The sequence below is a fragment of the Plectropomus leopardus genome, chromosome 15 (genome assembly GCF_026936395.1).
Source record: "Plectropomus leopardus strain MGB_pleo_1.0 chromosome 15, ASM2693639v1, whole genome shotgun sequence".
In the NCBI taxonomy this organism is placed as follows: domain Eukaryota; kingdom Metazoa; phylum Chordata; class Actinopteri; order Perciformes; family Serranidae; genus Plectropomus; species Plectropomus leopardus.
In genome coordinates, this window is record NC_142190.1 from 20,919,873 (window position 1) to 20,942,122 (window position 22,250).

The window sequence follows — 22,250 nt, forward strand, 5'->3', positions numbered from 1 at the left end:
TATCAAAGCAGTAACATAAAGATGTCAGAGCAGTACGTGAACTTTCTCTGACATACCGTGGAAAACATTAACAATATCTGCAGCCCTCTGGGTTACAATTCTGACATTTCTTCCAATTTCATCAGTTTGTCTGAATGCCCACAGATGACATGATAATATGATCTGCTACTCATGAGCAATACTTAAACAGACTATTTTTCTCCAGGGCAATATTATCTTTTAACACCACTGGTATATCTCACAAAGATCCAGACAGAAGAAACTCAGTAATTGCACTGGATGTAATGAATCTGTGTAATTCAGCTCATCTTCTAGTCCCCGCCCCCCTCCTGTGAATGTCAGCCGTGCTGTCCACTGGCGACAAAGCTGAGCTAACAAGCCCTCAAAAATGCTCCAATATGCGCAGAGATGGGCGGCAGCACTTTTACGCAGCCTCTCAAGTGTCTGAAGTTAAAACTCCTGCGCGCTATTGTCGCTCAGTATGTCGAGGGTCCGGACGGATTGATGCACGGGAGTCACCGTGTAGGCATCCAGCGGACTCCCAACATTTAAGGGATTTTTACCTTTTCGAGTAAAAAGTAGCGTTTTTCAACATCACCTCGGCAGAGCGACTTTTTTCCCCGGATGGTTTGGATCACCTCCCTCTCCACGATGTTGTTCCACAGACTTCTCCTGTGTTTTTCAGTAACAGGTTTTGTCTTCGCACAGCCCGACAGCTCTGGATTATTTTACGCGCTCAGATCTGAACTGTCAGAAGATGCAATCTTGGTGGCCAACAACGGAATACGCGTGCCTTTCGGAAGATCTGTCTTCATCGACCCCATCAATGATTTGGTGATTCAGACGCAGCCGGGAGACCGGTGCAGCATCACCGTGCTGGATAATGATCCACTCTCACAGAGACCGGGGCACCTCTCTCCCAAAAAGTTTCCGTGTGATTTCGGTCCTAATGATGTGACATACTCTCACTACGGCTCGAGAAGTCCTGCCAAAGACAGAGTGAGGCTGCAGCTCAGGTATGATGCGCAAACCGAAACCGTTATTATCCCGTTTATGATGGAGGTTGAAGTAGTTTTTACGCAGCTAGAGTTACTCACCAAAAACATGCCTCTCACTGTTGATAATCTCAAAGCGACCAGCAATCCTATTGATAAGAAGATTTTAGAGTTCACTTATGACAGAGACTCTCACAAATGTGAGGTGACATCCCTGTCCAGCGGCAGCTCACTGCCAAGATATGGAAGACTCATAGATGGGGGGAAACTTTCCAAAATGATGGACTGTGATGAATTCACACAAGCTGACATCCGCTATGAGCACACGTTTGACCGCAAGTCTCCCAACAGGGACTATGTTCCCATGGTTGTGGAGCTGCATGATAAGGAGGGCAACCTGGTGAAACAGGAGTATTTCCATCTTATGATTCGCATCAAAGAGGGAGAAGAAAACACTCCCCCCAAACCCAGCTTTGTGTCCATGATGATGATGGAGATCAGCCAGTTTGTCATGACTGCCCTGACTCCTGATATGCTGGCTGCTGAGGATGCAGAGTCAGACCCAGATGAGCTTATTTTCAACATCACCTCTCCCTTATCATACGAAGAGGGCTACATAGTCAGCACTGATGACAGAAATCTCCCCATTACGTCTTTCTACCAGAGAGACCTGCGCGAATTGAAAATAGCCTACAAGCCCCCCTCCCTGGACTCAGACACTGAGAGGATTTTCCAGCTTGAGTTTGAGGTGGTAGACACAGACGGAGCTGTCTCAGACCCTTTCGCTTTTATGATAGTTGTGAAGCCGATGAACTCTTTAGCCCCCGTTGTGACGCGTAACACTGGCCAGCTGCTGTATGAGGGGCAGTCCCGGCCTCTCTTCAGCGCCCACAACTTGGAGATAAGTGATGAAGACGACCTGGATGCTGTGACCATCACAGTGGTGGATGGGCTGCGGCACGGGGACCTCATGGTGCTGGGCTCTCACAGGAAGCTCTTCACACCTGCTGACCTTATGACAGGGGTTGTTGTGTACCAACACGATGGGAGCGACACATACAGCGACAACATTGTCTTCAAGATGTCGGACGGGAAAAACGAAGTCGAATTCCTTTTCCCAATTACAATTGTCCCCACTGATGACGAGCCGCCGATTATAAATGCGAACACTGGCCTGGTGCTGTTCAAAAACCAGATGATGCCTATATCTCCCCTCATGCTCAGCGCTGCTGATATTGACTCTGAGGACTCAACTATTAAATTCACCATCGTCCCTCCCTTTTCTACTATTGGCACAGTGCTCTTAAGGCAGTCGGATGCCCCCGAGGACCCCTCTTCTTGGAAGTTCAATGCTGAGGATGAAGTGTATGAGAAGGAGGTGACAGAGTGGCTTCAGAAAGACATCACTGACGGGAAGCTGTTTTACAAGCACACAGGCCCTCACAACACAGACACCATCATGGATCAGTTTGTGTTCAAAGTTCAAGATGACAATGATCCCCCGAATGAGTCAGGAGAGAGTGCGTTTATAATCCGAGTGTTACCCATAGATGACGTGCCCCCTGAGCTATTCCCCGGCACCACCCTGCAGATGACAGTTCAGGAGTATAAGCTCACCCACTTTAGCAAAGAGGTTCTGCGCTACACTGATTTGGACTCAGAGGACAGAGACCTCAAATATACAGTTATCCAGCCCCCGGTAGATACAGATGAAAATAACCCAATTGCATTTGGTTCTTTGGTTCTGACAGACAACCCTGACACTGAAGTCACTGAGTTCACACAAGCGCAAATTAACCATCACAAGATCTCGTACGGCCCTCCGGATGTTGAGCTCGGAATAACAGCCCACGTCGTGCAGTTCCGTTACACTGTTGAAGATACAGCTGGGAACAGTGTAGAAGGAGCTTTCACCATCTACCTCCAGCCCGTCAACAACAAACCCCCTCAGATTACAAACACAGGCTTCACTGTGTTTGAACGTGGCATGCACATCATCAGTATTGCCGAGCTGGATGCCACAGACCTCGACACAGAGAGCAAACAGATTACTTTTACTCTGAGCCAGCCCCCTAAACATGGCCAGGTCCAGGTTGCATTCACTGATCTAGAGCAAAAAGGCTTCTTCAGACTTGAGGATATCCCAGAGGGAAAGATATCCTACATTCATGGCGGGGAGGAGACGATGAGCGATGAATTTCAGCTGGATGTCAGTGATGGGATTCATGTTGTAACCGTGACGGTCAAAGTTAATGTAAAGCCTGTTGATGATGAAACGCCAACTGTCAGCCTGCCCCCGGGAACAATCGGCTCTCACATGGACGTGCTGGAAAACGGAGCCACGGAAATCACAACTAATGTTATTCAAGGCCATGATGATGACACAGATGACCTCCAGCTGACCTTTATTGTGGAAGATCCTCCAGTTATGGGTGAGATATTGGTAAAAGGAGTGCCTGCCACTCAGTTTACGCAGGCTGATATTATTAATGGTGTGGTTGTGTATGCGCACACCGGTGGAGAGATAGGTCTCTCCTCTCAGCAGGACGGCTTCAATTTGACTCTCACAGACATGTCAGATGATTGGACTGTAGGTGGTAATAAGGTCAACGGAGTCCACGTTCGAGTCACTATTCTTCCTGTGGACAGCCAGGCCCCCGAAGTCGGAGTCGGGATTCAATTCAGTGTCATTGAAGGGGAGAAATATGCCATCGGCCCTCAGCACTTGAACGCTGATGATAATGACACACCAACAGATGATATCCTTTGCACCATCATTGTCCAGCCCACTGCCGGCTATGTGGAAAATATTTCACCCGCCCCAGGCTCAGAAAAGTCCAGATCAGGAACACCTATCAGTGCTTTCACCATGAGAGACATCAGAGAGGGGAATATCTACTATGTGCAGAGCATTCACAAAGGCGTAGAGCCAGTGGAGGACAGGTTTACATTCAGGTGCTCTGATGGCATCAATTTCTCAGAGAACCATTTCTTCCCGATCGTCATCATCCCAGCAAATGACGAAAAGCCGGAGATTTATCTGAGGGAGATAGTGGTGATGGAGGGGATGAACATCATCATTGACACTCCGATTCTGAACGGGGCTGACGCCGATATCCCACCTGAGGAGCTGATGTTCATCATTTCCAAACCTCCCAAACATGGTGCCATTTTAAACCAGCTGTCCACAGGCTCAGTTTTAGTGACTAATTTTACTTTGGAGCAGATTAGGGAGGCATCGAGCATTATTTATGAGCATGATGACTCAGAGACAACAGAGGACAGCTTTGATGTCACTCTGACTGATGGAAAGTACTCCGTGCAGAAAACAGCCGTGGTTATGATCATCGCGGTTGATGACGAGACCCCGAGAATGCTTATTAACGACGGCCTGGAGGTGGAAATTGGGGAGACCAAAGAGATCAACAACAAAGTGCTCAAAGCAACAGATTTAGACTCAGATGACAGTTCGCTCACATATATTATCCGGTTCGGGCCTGGTCAGGGTCTTCTGCAGAGGAAAATCCAATCTGGGTCTCTGGAGAACATCACGCTAGGTATGAATTTCACACAAGCTGAAATCGACGCAGGACTTATAGTTTACACACATAACGGTCAGGAGGGCATCCGAGACCTGGTTAAATTTGATGTGACAGATGGAATGAACCCACTGATAGATCGCTACTTCTACATCACTGTGGGCAGTATGGACATGGTGTTCCCTGATGTCATCAGTAAAGGTGTGTCTCTGAAGGAAGGTGGCAGAGTGACTTTGACCACAGATCTTCTCAGCACAACTGATCTCAACAGCCCTGATGAGAACTTAGTCTTCACTGTCACAAGGGCCCCTGTCAGAGGCCACCTTGAGTGTACAGATACTCCTGGGATGCCCATTGTGTCTTTTACGCAGCTCCAGCTGGCTGGCAGTAAGATTTACTACATCCACACGTCAGATGATGAGGTGAAAATGGACAGTTTTGAGTTTGAAGTCACCGACGGCTACAATCCTATTTTCAGAACATTCAGAGTCTCTATTGTGGATGTTGATAATAAGAAACCGGTTGTCACTGTAAATAATTTAGTGGTCACAGAAGGGCAGATTAAGTTAATCACACCATTTGAGCTCACAGCTGAGGACCAGGACACGGCTGAGAAGCTACTGAAATTCACTGTCACCCAGTTGCCCGTTCATGGTAAACTCCTTTACAACCAGTCGATGCCGGCCACCATCTTCACCAAGCAAGACCTTAACGAAAACCTCATCAGCTACAAACACGACGGAACTGAATCATCAGAGGACTCCTTCTCCTTTACAGTCACGGATGGCACTCACACTGATTTCTACGTTTTCCCCGACACTGTGTTCGAGACTCGCCGCCCTCAAACCATGAAGATCACCATCTTGGCGATTGACAATGGCGTCCCGCAGATTGTGGTGAACAAAGGTGCTCCCGCTTTGAAGAACTTACCCACAGGCCACCTGGGGTTCCCCATCAGCTCCAAAGTTCTGCGGGCAGAGGACAGAGACAGCAGCCCAGCGTCCCTCGTGTTCCATGTCACCACGCAGCCCAGACATGGTTACATCGTCAACCTGGGACAAGGAAACAACTCCATCAACACATTTAGTCAAGGTAAAACAAACACCCACTGGTATTATAATGTATGACCTTTGCATGTGGATGGCATAATCAAATGAGTGCTTTTCAGTGGTTAATTGATGGTGGACTTAAGACAAAAAAAAATGGATTTCAATATGTAATTGTCAGTTCTGGTACACAAAATCCCCTCTCTCAATGTAACATTAAATTATTACAAATAATTATTTGCAGGCAAAATGAAATTAAAATGCCTTTCCCAAAAATTGTTTCAAAATTGTTTATATTTAAACAGTGTTATTACTGTGCTTATTTGGCAAATCAAAGTGATTTTAATCAGTCATTTTTAGTCAAATAATTAGAATCCTCTAACTTGTGATTTGATGCCCATGTGGTACTAAACTTAAGAGAGGAAGTGTTAAAAATCCCTGCATATCTGTAAGTCTTGATTAATGTCTCACGCTGCCTACCAAAGATTTTAATTTATGGAGTAATAATTATTCGTATGTGTGACAAGTGCAGGCTTGGGAATTTCAATAGTTAATTTGTGGGCCTGATTTAGATGTGCCTTCCTCATCAAATCATAATTAGCAGACCAAAGTTAGAGGCTGATGTTTCGCACAAATGTCTTGTAGACGGTTAGGGATGAATAATTTATTATTCCTGCATCTCCGGGGAAATGTTCACATCTGATGTTCTCTACAGTGGTTTGTTAAATGAAGCAGGACAGAAGGAGAAGGATCATGAGAAAAGGTCAGAGCAGATCTTTTAGTGACAGGATGGCATTTGAGTTGTGGAACATCCTCGTGGTTTGCAGGTCCGGTCAAATTTTAGGCAATTTGTTGCAATTTGTGCATGTTAAAAAATTCATATGGAAACCTGAAGCTTGTCAGGAAAAATCAATTTCTATACGGCACCTGCAGAAAGAGCAAGACACGCCACTTGAGCAGTGAATATGTAAACATTCCTGTGTGTGTGCATGTCTTTATTGATAATGCAGACAGTCAAGACCCCGCTGATTGAGGTTTATACTGCAATCAATGCAGTATTTCATGTCACGCTGAGGCAATCACACAAACAAGTAAGAAAATTCACCTGCTTGTGCCACAGCTTGGCATAAGCACAGAAAGGGGCTGGGAACACAGAGTGAAGAAAAAGAGCTCTTCGGTGTGCAGGAGACGGACACTTCTGACAGCCACAGCGCGGCTGCAGTCTTTGAAAAAAAAAAGGACACAGATGAGACAAGAGTGTGTTGAAAAAGAGAGGCAGAGGGGCAGAAGAGGGGGCAGAGAGAGCAAGTAAAGTGGAAGAGAGTGCAAAGGAGGCAGGGGGAAGAGGGGGAGGTGTAGGTGGCATGAGAGAAATAAAGAATGAGGCAAGGGGCGTGAGAGAGTGAGTGAGAGAGAGCAAACAGGCTCGTCAGAGGAATCAGTCAGGTGAAAGAGACAATCCCTCGCTCTTTATTTACTCTTCCCATTTCCAGGGCACATCCCATGAGACTTTCTCTTTAAATATTTGATGAACAATGTGCCCCTGGTTCACAGTGTTGACTTTACATCTGCAAGGTCCTGGGGTTCAAGGCTGTGTCACAACACTCCGGAGATTAGCTTTTTCTTGCTGCCTTCCCTCTATGATCACATCGATACTTGCTAATGTGAAAAGATGATTCCTAATCTGAGACAGTACACTTGAAAAAAAATCACTATTTAATGTATAAATGTGAAATAGATTTTTTTTGTCTGTGTCATGTTTGAAGGAAATAAGGAGAGGCAGGAATGACAGGAAGCCACCGAAGAGGTTTAAGATGCGTCCCAGCCAGGAGTCAGGGGTTTATACTTTTATGAACCTCCCTCCTCTGAAATCTATTATTGAAGGAGGTGGTTCGGAGAGGCCAAGCCCTTTCACAGTCTTGATGATTTTTCCTGCACTGTAATAGACGTTTCTGGAGAATGATGGTGTGAAAAAAAGAGGCAGGCAGAAACCCTGTAATTCACAGAAGCTAGGAAAACAGCTGTGGAAGTGTAGGTGCCCGTTGCAATCCTGCTTTTAACATTCTTACCCTCGTCTGTCATTAAAAGATCCACTGTCACCTGTTTTTTCTCGGGCTGTTGACTCAGAGAGCTGGCAGGTTCAGGATTTAAATGCTTGCTGTTGGTTTAGCTCGAGCCGTCTTGGATTTGAGGTTGTGGCCTTATCGTCCAGGATTACGGATGCATGACTTTCAGAATGCTTTCTCTGGTAGAAAATTGTTCACGCTGAGTGCTGCTGATAAGGAGCAGAATCAGTGTGATACTAGAGACCTGCTGTTATTGTAGCTGATATGGTGCCGAAGCAGGACAGCTTCCATCTTTGAACAATTATTCGACAGAGAGAGTGTTTGAACGAGCCATAAAGCCATAATACAACTTCAAAGTGTGTTTGAGGCTATTTCTGCGCAGCCAGCGTGAAACTTCACACGGAGGGTTTTTTGTTTTTAATCTTAAAATGCAAATTGTTTCATAAATATATATTTTTAATCTCGACAAGGGCAAATCTCTTCGATATACAGTTTATAATTTAGCCATCACCTTGCTCTAAGTTGGTGCAAGGTTAAACTTTTCATCACATATTATCTCACATTGACAGGATAGTTTGAAATGCAGAGTACACTTGCCTTCATTTGCATGTCATTAATTACATCAAAACATTTGTCAGTGTTTGCTTGTAATTTCATTTTTTCCCCTTTGTTGGTTTTGAGGTTGACTATGTTTATTTAATTTATTTAAGGGTTTTTTGTGCTTCTTGTAGCCCAGATTTTTACACCTGTGTTACTACCTGACACTTAAAAAGTTAATTTCCTGTTACAGCTGACATCAATGACCTGAACATCTGCTATGTGCTGCGGAAAGAAGAAAATGCTACATTGGATGTCTTTCATTTCTCTGTTGAAGATAACGGTAAGATTTCAAATTTTTTCTTTTCCAATTGCATTTTCATTTTAGCCACAGAGACTTAACAACACCGTATGAGCAGAAAGGTCCTGAATGCGTTGCCAAATGACATTTGTGGATAGATACAAATTGGCTTAGATGAAGATCAAACCTGTCACTTTTTGGATATGCTATGATCTCTCTAACCTTTAGACTTTTTTGCAGTGAATCTGTAACTTTTTTCTCTCTGAGTTTCTACTGTAGTTGTCAGGGTGTGGAGAATAGTTAGTTTAATTGTGTAAATTGTTCTTGGCAGTCTTTTACAGACACATCAGTAAAGAACATTTTTTATCTTTCTGCTGTTTTCATTCCTAATCAATAAGCTCAACGGAAGTCTTTTCTCTATCAGCCTCAGATTCATGAGGCAACTGATATTTGCACTGACTTCATTCGATTCAGGATTTGCCTATAAAGTAATCTGCCATTCAGAGCAGCAGTGCAGCTGTGGGTCAGAATATCAATCTCTGACAAATCTGTGTAGGTCGACAGAGGCTCTTTGTCTGTAACTGTACACTGCACACGATGTTACGTCGTATTAACTGACTGGGGAACTGATGAGGCTCACAGGTTCATCAAAGATAGGAAAGTAATTTTTGAGGTGCCAAGATTAACGCACTTCACTTTCACAGTTTCATGATTTAGTGCGACTGCCTGTGTAATTTGTGAATATGACTGCAGAAAATGTCAAGTAGAATTATTTTATATTCTATCTTGAGCCAAGGCTGATTTCTCAGGGCTTGTTTTGTCAGCAGAGCGAAAATCTCAAACAACATTTACTGAAAATACAAGCAATACAATAAATAATATAGATCACAATGGAGAAGGGCTGAGTTGTTCAGTCTAAACTGTGTTTATGTCAGTATTAGGGACCTATTATGCTTTTCTTTTTTTTGGTCATATGTATATAAAATGTTACACTGTCGGATGCTCATATTAAACATGGCTAAATTTTCATAATGAGGTAACCATATGTAAAAGTAATCCCCGTGAGCAAAAACCTCAGGCTTCAGACCGATCTGAATAATTGGTTTCCAGTTTTCTTTTTTTTATGATACCGACTGGTGTCAACTCCTGATGGATTTTTTATATGATCATGTGCTCCAGGCACGGTGCTGTAAGTGTTAACATCACAGAGCCTACACTGCTACGTGTGGCTACATGCTCACGCTGTCTATAGCAGGTAGAAGGACTTGCTATAGACAGTCAGATGTTTCCCAGATGCAAGTACACATGTGTATATATATATACACATATATATACACACACGTTAGATTGTGGTATAGGCCGTATATGCATGTCTGAGTGTATGGGGTGAATAGTCAATTAAAATAACGTTAACATAGGTAGTAGTCCATTTTGATAGATGTTTGATGATGTTAGATGTGACAAATAACCTACTCTGCATTTGTGCAGGTTGTAGTCCGTTCTGATAGATATTTGTATCTGACAGAATGACCTACTCCACACTTAACTACAATTTTACGAATAGTAGTCAATTCTGATAGATATTTGCACTTGGCAGAATGACCTACTCCACATTTAACTACGTTTATACAGGTAGTAAGTACACCTGTGTCGACAGTGTTTTTGTTTTTACTTTCACTGCCAGAATCAGTGATTGCAGGTGTAAATTAGTGCAGCAGGGTAATGCAATGAAAGTGACCGGTTAGCTAACTGACCATAGTACCACCATCCAAAAAGAGAAAAACAGTGCAACAAGCAACCCAATATATTAACTTTATTTCTCAGTTGGTCCAGGGAGCAATAGGGAAAGAAGAATTATGCTGTTGTGTTTCTGCCAGAACATGTATGATGCAGCTTTTGTTGGTTATTTTTACAGCAGAAAGTGCAGCTGTACACAGTCATTACCCAGATGCAACTACACTGCCACATGTAGCTTAAGGCTAAAGTTAGGGAAACATACAGTCTTGGTTGCTGATGTTGTTAATGTCTCCCTGATATTTGATCAAATTCCTCTAGTATCATGTCTGGTTTTGAAGACTTTGGTTTAGAATATTTTATTAGTGCTGCTATACTCTGTTACAATCGTTCCCTGGCTGCAATGACAGGGTATAAATGCTGGCATTATTATTTTCATCTTAAGCGTTTTTCACCAAACCCCTACTGTGCTGTGATTGGCTTGTAACACATTAATGTGACGAGTACTAGCCAATAACTGCATGCAGTACTAGTCAACTGCAACACAGTAGGGTAGGACGACACACACAGACACACAGAAACGGCAAGATTCAGAGGGGGTTTTTTGGAAAGAGGGCTAAACTAGACAGGAGCTAAAACAGAGCCTTTTCAGACAGAGGGTCAATAAGGGTCTTTCAGCATAGACATTATGAGAAATATAAAGTGCTTTTTGACCATTAAAGCAAGTAAACATGTTCTAGTAGAAACTGAAAAAATAAAAAGTATGAACCCGGCAATGAGCATATGGTGTGCAGTTTCATTATTTGCCTTCAGAGGGTTAGGACAACCCTCGCACAGAGCAAAGACCACTTTCCGTTTGAAGAAATTACCAACACGCTTTCATTTAATGTGTAAAATCCACCGCATTATGACTGATTTTAGATGCATTATGACTGCCATTTACTTCCTGATTTATGCACATGAAATGGCCACTTAAAGTTACGTACATTTCGCTCTATATGTTGGCTTGCAATGCGCATGAAATTAGAGTCCATTTACTGAGGCAGCAGTTAATGAAGCAATCAGTGATTGGCAATCTCATGTAGGACAATTCTGTCAATGAAGGAGCTTGGTGGCTGCATTTCTCTGAGATCTGGTATATCAGTGGGCCCCTACCAACAAAACATATACAAGAGGAAAAGCATAAACATTAAGGAAAATGCACTCCAAATTAATCAGGCTAAAAACATAAGAATTGAAGCACAAACAAAATTGACATGGAGCAAATAACCAAACATACACAAAAGGCTGGTTGTCTTAGTCATGTTAGAAGCACGTTTCCTTTTTGTTTTTTCTATGTGTTTTGTCCTTTTGGGCCACCATAACCAATAATGATCATATATATTTATCGAAATGTTTGAAAAGCAATGCAGTTTTAAATAAACAACCACGTGGAATCACATGAAAACTAATACACTTAATGTATAGATTTCATATTAAAAAAATAAGGTACACACAATGAATGCTTTAATAGGACCTTCACATTGTGGTTTAAGTTTAAATATCATGACCACAGAGCCACAACTCCCAGAACACACGTTATAAAGCAGTCAGATAATGGGGAGTTGTGGGTTCAGTTCTTACTGACCTCTGCTCTCTTTTACTTTCTTATTTTTGAACCAAATAAATAGTTAATTAAACTTTTTCAACTCCACCAAAACCTTAATGTGCGTGTGCAAATACGTGCATACTTTTGTTTGTGTGTGAAAATATCTAATTTACACACACACACAACCTACTTTTTTGGTTAAATGTTCATGCATTAAGATACAGAATGCTTTTGGAACAACTTAGTTCTCTCATCATGTTCATTTTTCTCCTGTATGATCCAATATGATGGTTAAAGAGTGAACACTCTCAGAACAAGTGATGTAGAGATGTAAGCCTCCCATCATTGAGGTGTTTGAATTTAATGGACTTTGCAGGGAAATTCTCAGATTCACAATCAGATACTGAGTTAGATTCTCAATGCCTCAGTAAATCACAGGACTGTATCATAAAGTGTCGATTTAAAACATAATGTTGAGATCATGGATAACTTACATTGGCAGTGCTGGGTGCATTCTTCAATTTTAATGGGGTATAAGAGTCCTCTGGTAAAGATAATTCTCACTTCAAGTTTAAAACTACCATATGTCTTAACCACCAACAGCAGAAAAAAATAATCTGCTCTCCACATAGCACAAGAATAAATATGTTGCACACTTTTTGTCTGAAAACATGAACTAATGGTTTTGCAAATTAGTCCTAGACTCAATTTTCATACAGTGGTGCTTATGCACTGAGAGGACAATGCTAATGTGTGGAAGAATAACAGCTCTTTTATGCACATGAAAGGAGAAACATTGACTAATTGATTGTCCATGCTCATGTAAAGTTCTCTCTCTGCTCTCGGCAACAGTCTGGTTCTAATAAAAAAGCCCACAGCTTTTAAAAGGAAATCTGTAATTGAAGTACATGAGTTTATATTATCAATCCACTGGATCCACTTGGGCTTACTTCCCTCTCGGGAGAATTGGTGTTACTGGTTCCGGATATAGAGTTTACAAAGGAAAAAAAAAACATTGTTAAAAGGGAGGTCTACAGTGAATCGCAGCAGGTAGAACAAAGTGCAAAACATCCTTGTCATCAGCTTCCTCCCCAAAAATCCCCCAAATCAACTCCTCCATGTCTACAAGCCTCTGTTTTACAGGAAGTCAGCATTATGTGTAACATGACATTAATGCAAGCATGTACAGTATATATATTTTATGAAAATGTCTTCAAAACAGATGTGAGCAGCTATGCACTCACGCAACTAATCCCACACATGCATGCACAGCATAGTGCAGAGGGGTAGCTGTAGGCTAAGGGGCGGTCTGGCCTCCAGCACAAAGAGGTGTTTGATATTTAAGAGCCCAGGCAGCATTGTGGGTAATGAGAGCCCTGGGCGTCTGAGCTGGGCAGAGCTCCGAGGCAGCCACTGGTAATTACGTGGCCCTATTACAGGCTCATCTACAGGGGAAGAGTAGCAGGAAGCACCTTCTTTCACAGGTTAGGACCCGCTGGGATCACTGTAGTTAACTGTAATGGGTTGCAACACGGTTTCCCAGGCTTCTCTTTGGCCGTGGGATGTTCATATGGCAGTTATAATGGAGCAGTGGGAAAAAAAACAACACAAATTATAATGATGAGGCTAATTCAAGGATGATGAAAACAAAATACTCACAACACAAAGTAGGTCTGCAACTATGATGACTCTGCCAGTTAGTTTCTCGATTAATTGACGAATCATTTTGTCAAAAATGTTTTCTTATTTTGTCAAAAACTTACACATGGTCTGTTTACTATCCTATCAACAAACAAAACCAGGAAAAACAAATCTTCAGTCAGAAGTTGGAGAATGTTAACTACTAATCCATCAGTTATCACAATAGTTGTCAATCTTTTTCAGTAGATTGACTCATTGTTTTCATTCTATTAACCTTGGCAAGAGTTTCCCAGTGGTTTTATTGTTGGCAACGCTGTTGAAAGACCACCGTTTTCCGTTTTCGTCAGAGCCGAGCAACTACCTACAACACAACACATTTTCTTTTCCACAGTTACTTCAGTTGTTCCACCATCCATTTACACTATGTGGGATAGTAACTGCAAAGAACTTACACTGAATACTCTTCGCTATTGGGGATGGCTTCCTACAACACTAGCTGGGATATCTAAAAACACTGGTTTATCACCTGCATGGGTGTGGTTTTGCAGGATAAGCTCTCAGACAAGCTCTGTAGTTTCTCAGCCTGTGACTGCTTGGACATACATTACATGATGTGTGCAACTTTATAGGGATACAGAACAAAAGTCCTGCTTTATGTTGGTTAGATAAAAAAGAGAAGCGGCTACTTGTATGGCTAAAACTTGGAAAACTAGTTTACTATTCATAAAGATAAAATGAGATCACTTTATTTGTCACGTTTGAAGGCATACAGAATAATATTCATATTTTCCCATAATTTGTGCATTTGGTCTCATATCTGTATAATTAAAATTGATAGTCTTTCTTGAAAGCAAATTTGAGCTGGACATGATACCAATCGCTATATTGACAGTACGGACTCCACCATCTGAGTATTTTTTTGTTGTTGGATATAATTTTCCATCTAAATGTCTATATATTTTAGTGCTGTGTACGTATTTTTCTTGTATAACATCATAGTGGTCAGTTTGAGATGTACCAGCAGTCAGGTTAAAGTCATTTAAAATTAGATATGCCAGCAGTACAAGGAGCCAGAATCTAAGTGTCCTGTCGATCACACCCAGTGGCAGACAGAGCTGCATGGTAAACGTGAGGTTTATAGGGACCCAATCTTAATGCTGACGGTGTCATTATTCCATAGCTGTTACATTGTGCAGTTAACATTTACTTCAAAATGGTACAAAGAACAAAACTTGTCTATTTCCACTATAAAAGCTCAGTTCATTGAAATAAAAAAACACACATTTTCTCACTGAACTATAATAGCGCACATAGTTTTAGTTTTATTTGTCCATGCTGTGAGATATCAGAGATGTCTTAAACCAAAGCTCTCTGCATGGTTAGATACCACTGGGGGTAGGTGGGAAAAACATGTTGTTTTTTAATATGGGTGAATTTCCATGTTTTAGACACTGGCACTAACCCTGCCGCTTAAAAAAAACAATCATAGAAATTTGTAATAATTTAAATGCAGTTACAATGCAAGAGATGTTATATATATATATTCATACACAGAAAGATCTTGCTGAATTAGACCAGCAGGTTTCATCTCAACCTCTCTGCTCATCCCGCCATTTGTTCTCTATGTTCCTCCTCCCACTGCAAACGAGGTTGATTGTTACAATAGAATCCTTTCATCCCATCTTCACCCCTTCTTGCACATGAGCAACCCCGACATACCACTCCTTTATCTAGAGTTACATTATTTCCCCTTTAAAAAACCCCCCGCAGCTTCTACAATATCCTCATTTTATCCATGTTTCACTGCACACACATACACATCACATAACATTTTTTTGTCTTCACAAATATCTCTTGATTGTATAACAAAATATTTTGCGTGTAACTCTTCCCTTGTTAGTTTTAGAAGACTAATTATCACCGCAGACTACTCTGCAAGGACACTAGTTCTTTATTGTCAGTTTTGTTTGTGCAGGATGTGTGACTGTGCATAGATAGGTCTTTTTTCCCCCCCCTCTATAAAAGCATTGCCAACACTTCAGATGAAATGACCTCCTCGTGTTGCCCTCTTCTCTGTTGAATGATAAGCGCAGCAAATTATTTATGAGCACGCAGACTTTCTTTTCTAACAGATGAAAGGAATCAGTCGCTGAAAAAGAAATAAATGAGTCAATTTTAAAACAGCTTCTATAATATCTTTGAAACTCTTTAACTCAACAGCAGAAAGACTCGCAGAGTTTGATTATGTCTTGGCTTAGAAGTTTGAAGTCGTCCAGTGAATGTAGATGGGATAATCCGGTTTTAGATTGCTGGATTTCCTGGAATTTCTTGAGAAAGCTGCCTTTAATTCGTTTGCCAAACTCATTGTACTATGACTTTTTCCAATCCTCCTTTAATACATATCACCTGCTTTAGAAGAACCTAAAAACAAACAATTACAAGCTTAAACTGACTGTCACCACAGCCACGGATGGAGGTTAATCCCTTGACCTTCTTTTGTTGTTGTCAACATGTCCAGCAAAGTTTACAAATCAGGGCAGAATTACAAGGTAATACATCAGCATGCAGCACAGATACACACACACACGCACACACACGCTCACACGTCCCCTGGCTTTAGGAGAGGATTCTCTTTATCTGTCTGCATTCAGGAATTTACTGTCACTCACTTCTCCAAGGGGCCAAACTCTCCTATCTTTATCCTCTTCATCTCTCCCTTCTCACACTGTCACTCTTAGATCATGTTGGATGTGTTTTATTCATTTTCCATTCTTTCACACCGCTCAGCACCCATGTTCATTATATATTTCATTCTTTAGTGTTATTTTTGTCTGTCTCGCCGCCTATCAATGTCCTCTTTTTCTCCCAAGGTACAGTCTTAATATTTTGCCCTCCTGTCTCGCTGAGTTTAATCTCAAAGTGTGCTGCGGTTTATTGTGCCGACTCTGTCTCAGGCATCAGGATTCGGTTTTTACTGTCACACCCTCGCTGTCTTTTCCTGCTGTCTGCTACCGCCTGCCGTGTTTGTCTGTCAGCGCCGGTGCTGATGGATCTCTCTGTTGTAGGATTACAGCACATTCTGCAGTTGTGAATGTCGCTCGCGATGATCCGCATCTCATTAGAGTGCCGGGATGAGAGTGTGAGACTTGTTGAAGAGATTTTTCATCACGTTAATCATGTTTGATTCTGTGTCTCCTCTGTGCTTGACAGCCAGCGCTCGACATGTAAACACACGAGCGTGACCAAACACCCTGCAATCTTCAGAATCAACAAAAAACTGGATCTTTTTGATTCATTTCGGTACTGAAAGGTTCTGATTTACATTTCTTGCCTAATTATCTGTTAGTTGTTTTTTTGTACTTAAGTTTTTCTGTCACCTTTTTTCCTCACACAATTTGCTCTTTTTTAAGCATTTTTTTTAAATCAAATTTTTACCCTGTCTTTCCTCCTCCTTATATGGCACTTGATTTTCTCTACAAACTGTAGAAAAGTTCTAGCTCACATAAAATCTCATTCCATTTTACAACCTTTGTAAGTCATCCTTGCTGTCTTTCTTTTGTATTTAATGGCTCTTAATGGCTCTAAATGGATCTTTAATTTATATTTAAATCACATGACCATAACAAAGTAAAGAGATGCATTTTCCTTTTCACATTGCAATATAAAAATAAACAGCACTGGGGAGCTGTTGTGAGCTCTCCGTTATTTTTTTTGTATTTTGAAACCTCTAATAAAAACCATATATCTGAAAGTAAACATTCAGAAAGCCACAGATGTAAAAAGGAACATTTTCTGGCAAAATAAAGTTTTGCTTTAAGGATTCGGAGGGTGTAATGGAGGGAAATGAGAGCAGAGGAGGGAAAGTAGAGCTTTCAGTAGCTAGTTTATCAACTCTGTGCTTAAACACAGTTTGCTCTCAGGAGTACCAGAAACCATTCTGAGATACATTAAACTCATCTCTCTGTTAAATATTATATTGGTGGCAGGGGGAGACTTATGCTGTAGCTAGAGCGATAGGCGTGCTGAAGTTATGTCTCTGTGATGAGCACAAGAAGAAAATCCTGCAGAACAAGTGCTTTTAGGTGTTCTCATTCATCTGACACTCGACAAGCACGAGGGCGGGTGTATGCACACGCGTGCACAACTGCAGACACCCGCCTCGAGGAAGCCACCATTTCTTTGTCCCAGAGCCTTCTCCCTTTAAGCTACGCCCAGAGTCGTATACGGCTGTCTTTGTAGACATCAGTGAAAAACCTCACGGTTATTAAATGTATCACACGAACTTCAAAGGAGGGAGGATTCTCAGCCCCAGATGTCAGTTTCTCATGGTTTCATGTGCGAGGTCGCTTAAGGTGTTTCTGCAGCACAGTCTTGCCTCATGGCTATTGAATTTAGGGAGGAAACATTATTCTGTTGCACGCAACTTTTTATCTCTTGAGGTGGTTGAGAGGGCAATACATGCGCCTTTTACTTCCTTTGTTGCCCAAAGGCACACAATCACTGTAAAATGCTCTACACCAGATTGGTCCTTCTGTTCAGTTTGGTTTGATGGCCTGTGAAGCGACTGATCAAAAGCAGTGGCTAGTGGAAATAATCACCTAAACACATGAAAAACCCAACAGTCAAAATGCACTTGATCCTGGTAAATTAACAACAAAGAGAGCTCACACACATTGGCTTCAAATTGCCCTAGAGTTGAGCAGCATTTTAAATACTTCTGTTTGCCCAGGGCCACAAATTCCTGGTCAGCCTACTGATATCTCACCACACCTCAGGAGGTTTCCACTATCACGCTGATTGCCTTGGGCCAAGTGTAAATGTAGTGGGATACACACACACACACACACACACACACACACATACACACACACACACACTGGATTGCTGCTTAAAGACCTGTAAAATGGCCTTATTTCAGTCTGATATATGCATGGCCACACACGCACACACACTCTCCTTGTAGAAGAAAGACACAGCTGAGTGCAGAAACCATCACAAACTTTTCTGATCCTCTTTGCCACCAGTTGCACACACACACCAAGCCTCCCATCGTTTATACAGTGACTGCCACACATCTGTCAGGATAAACTAAAAGGTATTGAAGCATCCTGAGGGGGAGTGAGGTATTTGTATTTTCTCACCCATCACAATTTATGTAGAGAGGTACTCCTGTCAGATGGATGGTGCGTGGGCTCCTATTACTACAAGAATACTGCTGCTAGTCTATTTTAGCAGGAAAGAGTGTCACAGCGCTTCACATGCTTTGTAAAAAGGAACTTGTTGCCAACTGAATAAATAGCAGATTTGGCGATTGCTTCCCAGTCCAATGTTTCTCGAAAGTTTTCCATGGTGAGAGAGAGATCATCGGGTTTGTTGGTTGCCAGTTGCACTGGGAGTTGGGGACTCGTATACAAAGGAGTACAGAAGACAGATGGAGACGTAACAGTGAGGGAAGGGCCACACCGCCAGCAGCAGAATAAATGTACTGAGCAGCAGACGGCATCGCCTCGCTGTGAAACGTTTCCTTTGATTTGGGGTGTGAAGTCTCAGACACGTACACATACACAGACAGTTGAAACTCAAAGTCAAGACAGCTCTGATTTTTTTAAGACTGGAGCTAAGAGCTTAATCTCACGGTTGTTTTGATTCAAAAATATAAAGACAGTAAAAAAAGATGCTTTAAAAAAATTTAAATATCATTTTAACAGCGTTGACTGTCTCTGTTTTATCAAAAGCACTACGGTCCAGCACAAAGAGAGGTGACCTCATACAGGATAGGTACCCTCCCTCCCTACTTCACTACTAAACACACACACACACACACACACACACACACAAACACACAATACTTGCCTCATACATCCCCAAAACCTGTGAATGATACTTCCACCTTTAAGTGTGAAGGCTGCACATAAATGGAAGTTACGTTTATTGGTCAAGCATGCGTCTGTGTTGGAAACGTGTTTGAAAAGCATCGAGTCTTAAGATTTAATGTTGCAATTTTGAAACCCCATTTGCTGTCACGTTGCAGAATAAGTGCTCTATCCACATTTGTTATGCCCGGTGGTGGCCATTTACAGACTGTCAGATCTATTTGTTGCTTGAAAATTTCGGTCTGATGTCCTTGTCATGCCAAGATGGAAAATAATTATGTCGCTGTGCCGCATGTAACATACAGCATTATGGCAGGAATTAGCTGACATTGACATTCTTCACTTAGTGATATACAGTACAAAATAGCAGAGCTACTAATGGCAGTGCATTGGTTGTAAAGGTGATTTGACAGGATGGTGTAATAACAGTAGTTATCGCTATGTTCTAAGAAAAGCTTGAAGTGGTGCTTGCTAGGCTTTTGTACTTTATGAAATTACACGTTAAAAGGAGCAAAGTAATGTCATGTCCTGTAAAAGTTTTTGTTTTGTTTTTTTCATTTAAATCCATGAAACATCAGTATATAGACACTGTTCAGGGATATTTCTGGCTGTCTTACCCTGTTATTCTTTTTTCTCTAAACTCTGACTTTTCTGTTTTCCCTCAAGTGTGTCAAGCAGAACATGCATGGCAGGTCTTATGGTCTCAAATCATACAATCTCACAACCCATAGGCTATTGGTCTGATGATGATAAAGCCTCTGAGGGCAACAGCCAATAATTCTGTTCTGTTGTAGCCAGCGATATCAAGGCCAAGACTTCCTCTTTTGTGTGGCGATCATTGTTTACAGTTTGATTAGCAACTTGAGAAAGGTCCAGACAACATTTTGGCTAATCTCTGTTGAACAGATATCTGCATATGAATGCAAATAATAGTAAAGGTTAATATAAAGCAAGACCATCGCCAGATGATAGCTGATGGGTTCAGAGATTTCATTTCGGCCTCTCGCTCTCCACACAAACCTGCAGGCAATCAAGACCTGCTCAAATGTGATTTGTCAATACTTGTAATACTTGTAATACTCAGATTGTAAGCAGAAATGAACACTCCTGATACCTAAATCTTGCCCAGTTGCCAAGGCTACTGATTCTGCATACATATGCAAATGCTGTTATGCTGTTTATAGAGATTATTTTCATATGGCTTTGAATCAAGTCAGAATCAGATTAAGAATTTGATTCTGCTTTAAAAAACCAAAACTGACTTCCAATTCCACTTTAACACTATCATCTCTGGACTTCTACATAGTCTCCACAAGTAGGTCAGTACTTACTTTAATGTGCTTTCAAATGAATGATTGTACCTTCGTGAAAGGTTTCTTCCTGAGGTCAATGATATACATAGTATCTTTGTAAAGAGAAGGACGAGGAGAAAAGAAATGTGGGGGTTACTCTGGGAGAGCAGCTTTACTGATTCTCTTTATATGAAAATATGTGTTATTTAATAGTAAAAAGAGGCAGCATTTCCTCTGGTTTATTTTTTTTAAAGCGGCCTACAGTGCATCCTAAGGCTCATTTATACTTCCTTTTTCTACAAAAATAGATTTGTCAGTTTCAAATGATGTAAACACCACTGCCCTCATACTTCCATGTGTCCTTTATGTTGGCATAGATATAGCCAATAGATGGCAATAGAGAGGAGAGTCAAATGTTTTGAACAACACCAAACGAGGCGACAGTGGAGGAGGTTGTAATAATTTACCTTGTAACAGAGGCGAGTAGAGGTGTTGTAGATAGTGGTTGTTTGGGAGGCTATTAAATACACCAAAACGTGTGGATGGAGAATTCTTTTGACTAAATTATCGACTCTTTACATTTTGCTGTTTTTAAAAATGTCCTCATCGTCTCCTACGGTCGTATCTCACTTGAAAATGAACACAAAGTATGGACAGAAGGCTGCTTCCGTGTTCATATTCATATATAACGTTAAGCATGTATTAACCCCCCTATTTGATCTTTATTTGCATTGCAGCATTAAGTTTTTAATTGTACACCAAAGTGTCCCTGTCAAGGCCACCCAGGAGGAAATTTTGAAAGTTATATTAAACTTTTTTTTTCTAAACACAAACAAATAAAAGCGCCAAAAATGAGATTAAGTAAATGTTAAAATGTTATGGCTAACAATTACCATTCCCTAAACCAGCAGGCACGCAGCTTTATGGGATTCATTTTAGAGTCATGAATCTGGCCACAGATGCACTTTACTCCACTTACTTCTGACAGATATATTTGGATGTTTAGCTTTTTCCTTGTTCAGATTTGTTCACCAGCTTGTTAGTACAGCACTATTTGGGGTTGGGCACATAGCGTAGTTGATTATTCAGAGATATTTTGCTGAAATTAAGTTGAAGACCCAAACGAGATATAATGATTTGGTTGACATGCAGCACCCGTCTTTTCACTTACTGTACTGAACATATATGATTACAAGCCCTTTGTGATTCTAAAATGGTCTCTTTCGCTGACAGCGATATTCTGTAAAGTAGATCCTACATCACAAGCCAGCATCAAAACTGAAGCATCAAAGTTTTTCTCTGCAGATTTCTCAGAGTGCCCTGATCCTTGAAATTTTCTGTGCAGAAACTATGATCCTTAATTGGTTCAAAACAACCCTCATGGTGAGTTTTTTGTTAGGAAAGCCTTTGAAATCGGGTGTAAAGTGAATTTAGCTCTATTGAGGATGATTTCAAAGCTGCTTTTTTGTACGGTCAGCACATGTGAGAGGTCTTTTATCCCTTCCAAAAGGCTGGAGGAATGAGACAATCTGAAGCCCTCTGACTCAGATCCCTATTGGCTGCACACAGCTCTTCACCTTCAGTGGGAGGTCACTTAGAAGTACTGGTGCACACACACAAACACAAACACAGACACAC

At 41.5% G+C, this 22,250-nt stretch overlaps 1 protein-coding gene across 1 annotated transcript in view; it reads left to right on the top strand.

Annotated features, from left to right (window-relative positions):
* Positions 1-465: 465 nt before the first annotated feature.
* The window catches only part of frem2a (FRAS1 related extracellular matrix 2a), a 69,066-nt gene continuing 47,281 nt past the window's right edge, over positions 466-22,250 (top strand). Inside the window, exons 1-2 of the mRNA XM_042499407.2 lie at positions 466-5,626; positions 8,437-8,526. Of these exons, the coding sequence (XP_042355341.2) occupies positions 625-5,626; positions 8,437-8,526 (5,092 nt within the window). The 5' untranslated portion in view covers positions 466-624. The remainder of the gene's footprint in view (positions 5,627-8,436; positions 8,527-22,250) is intronic.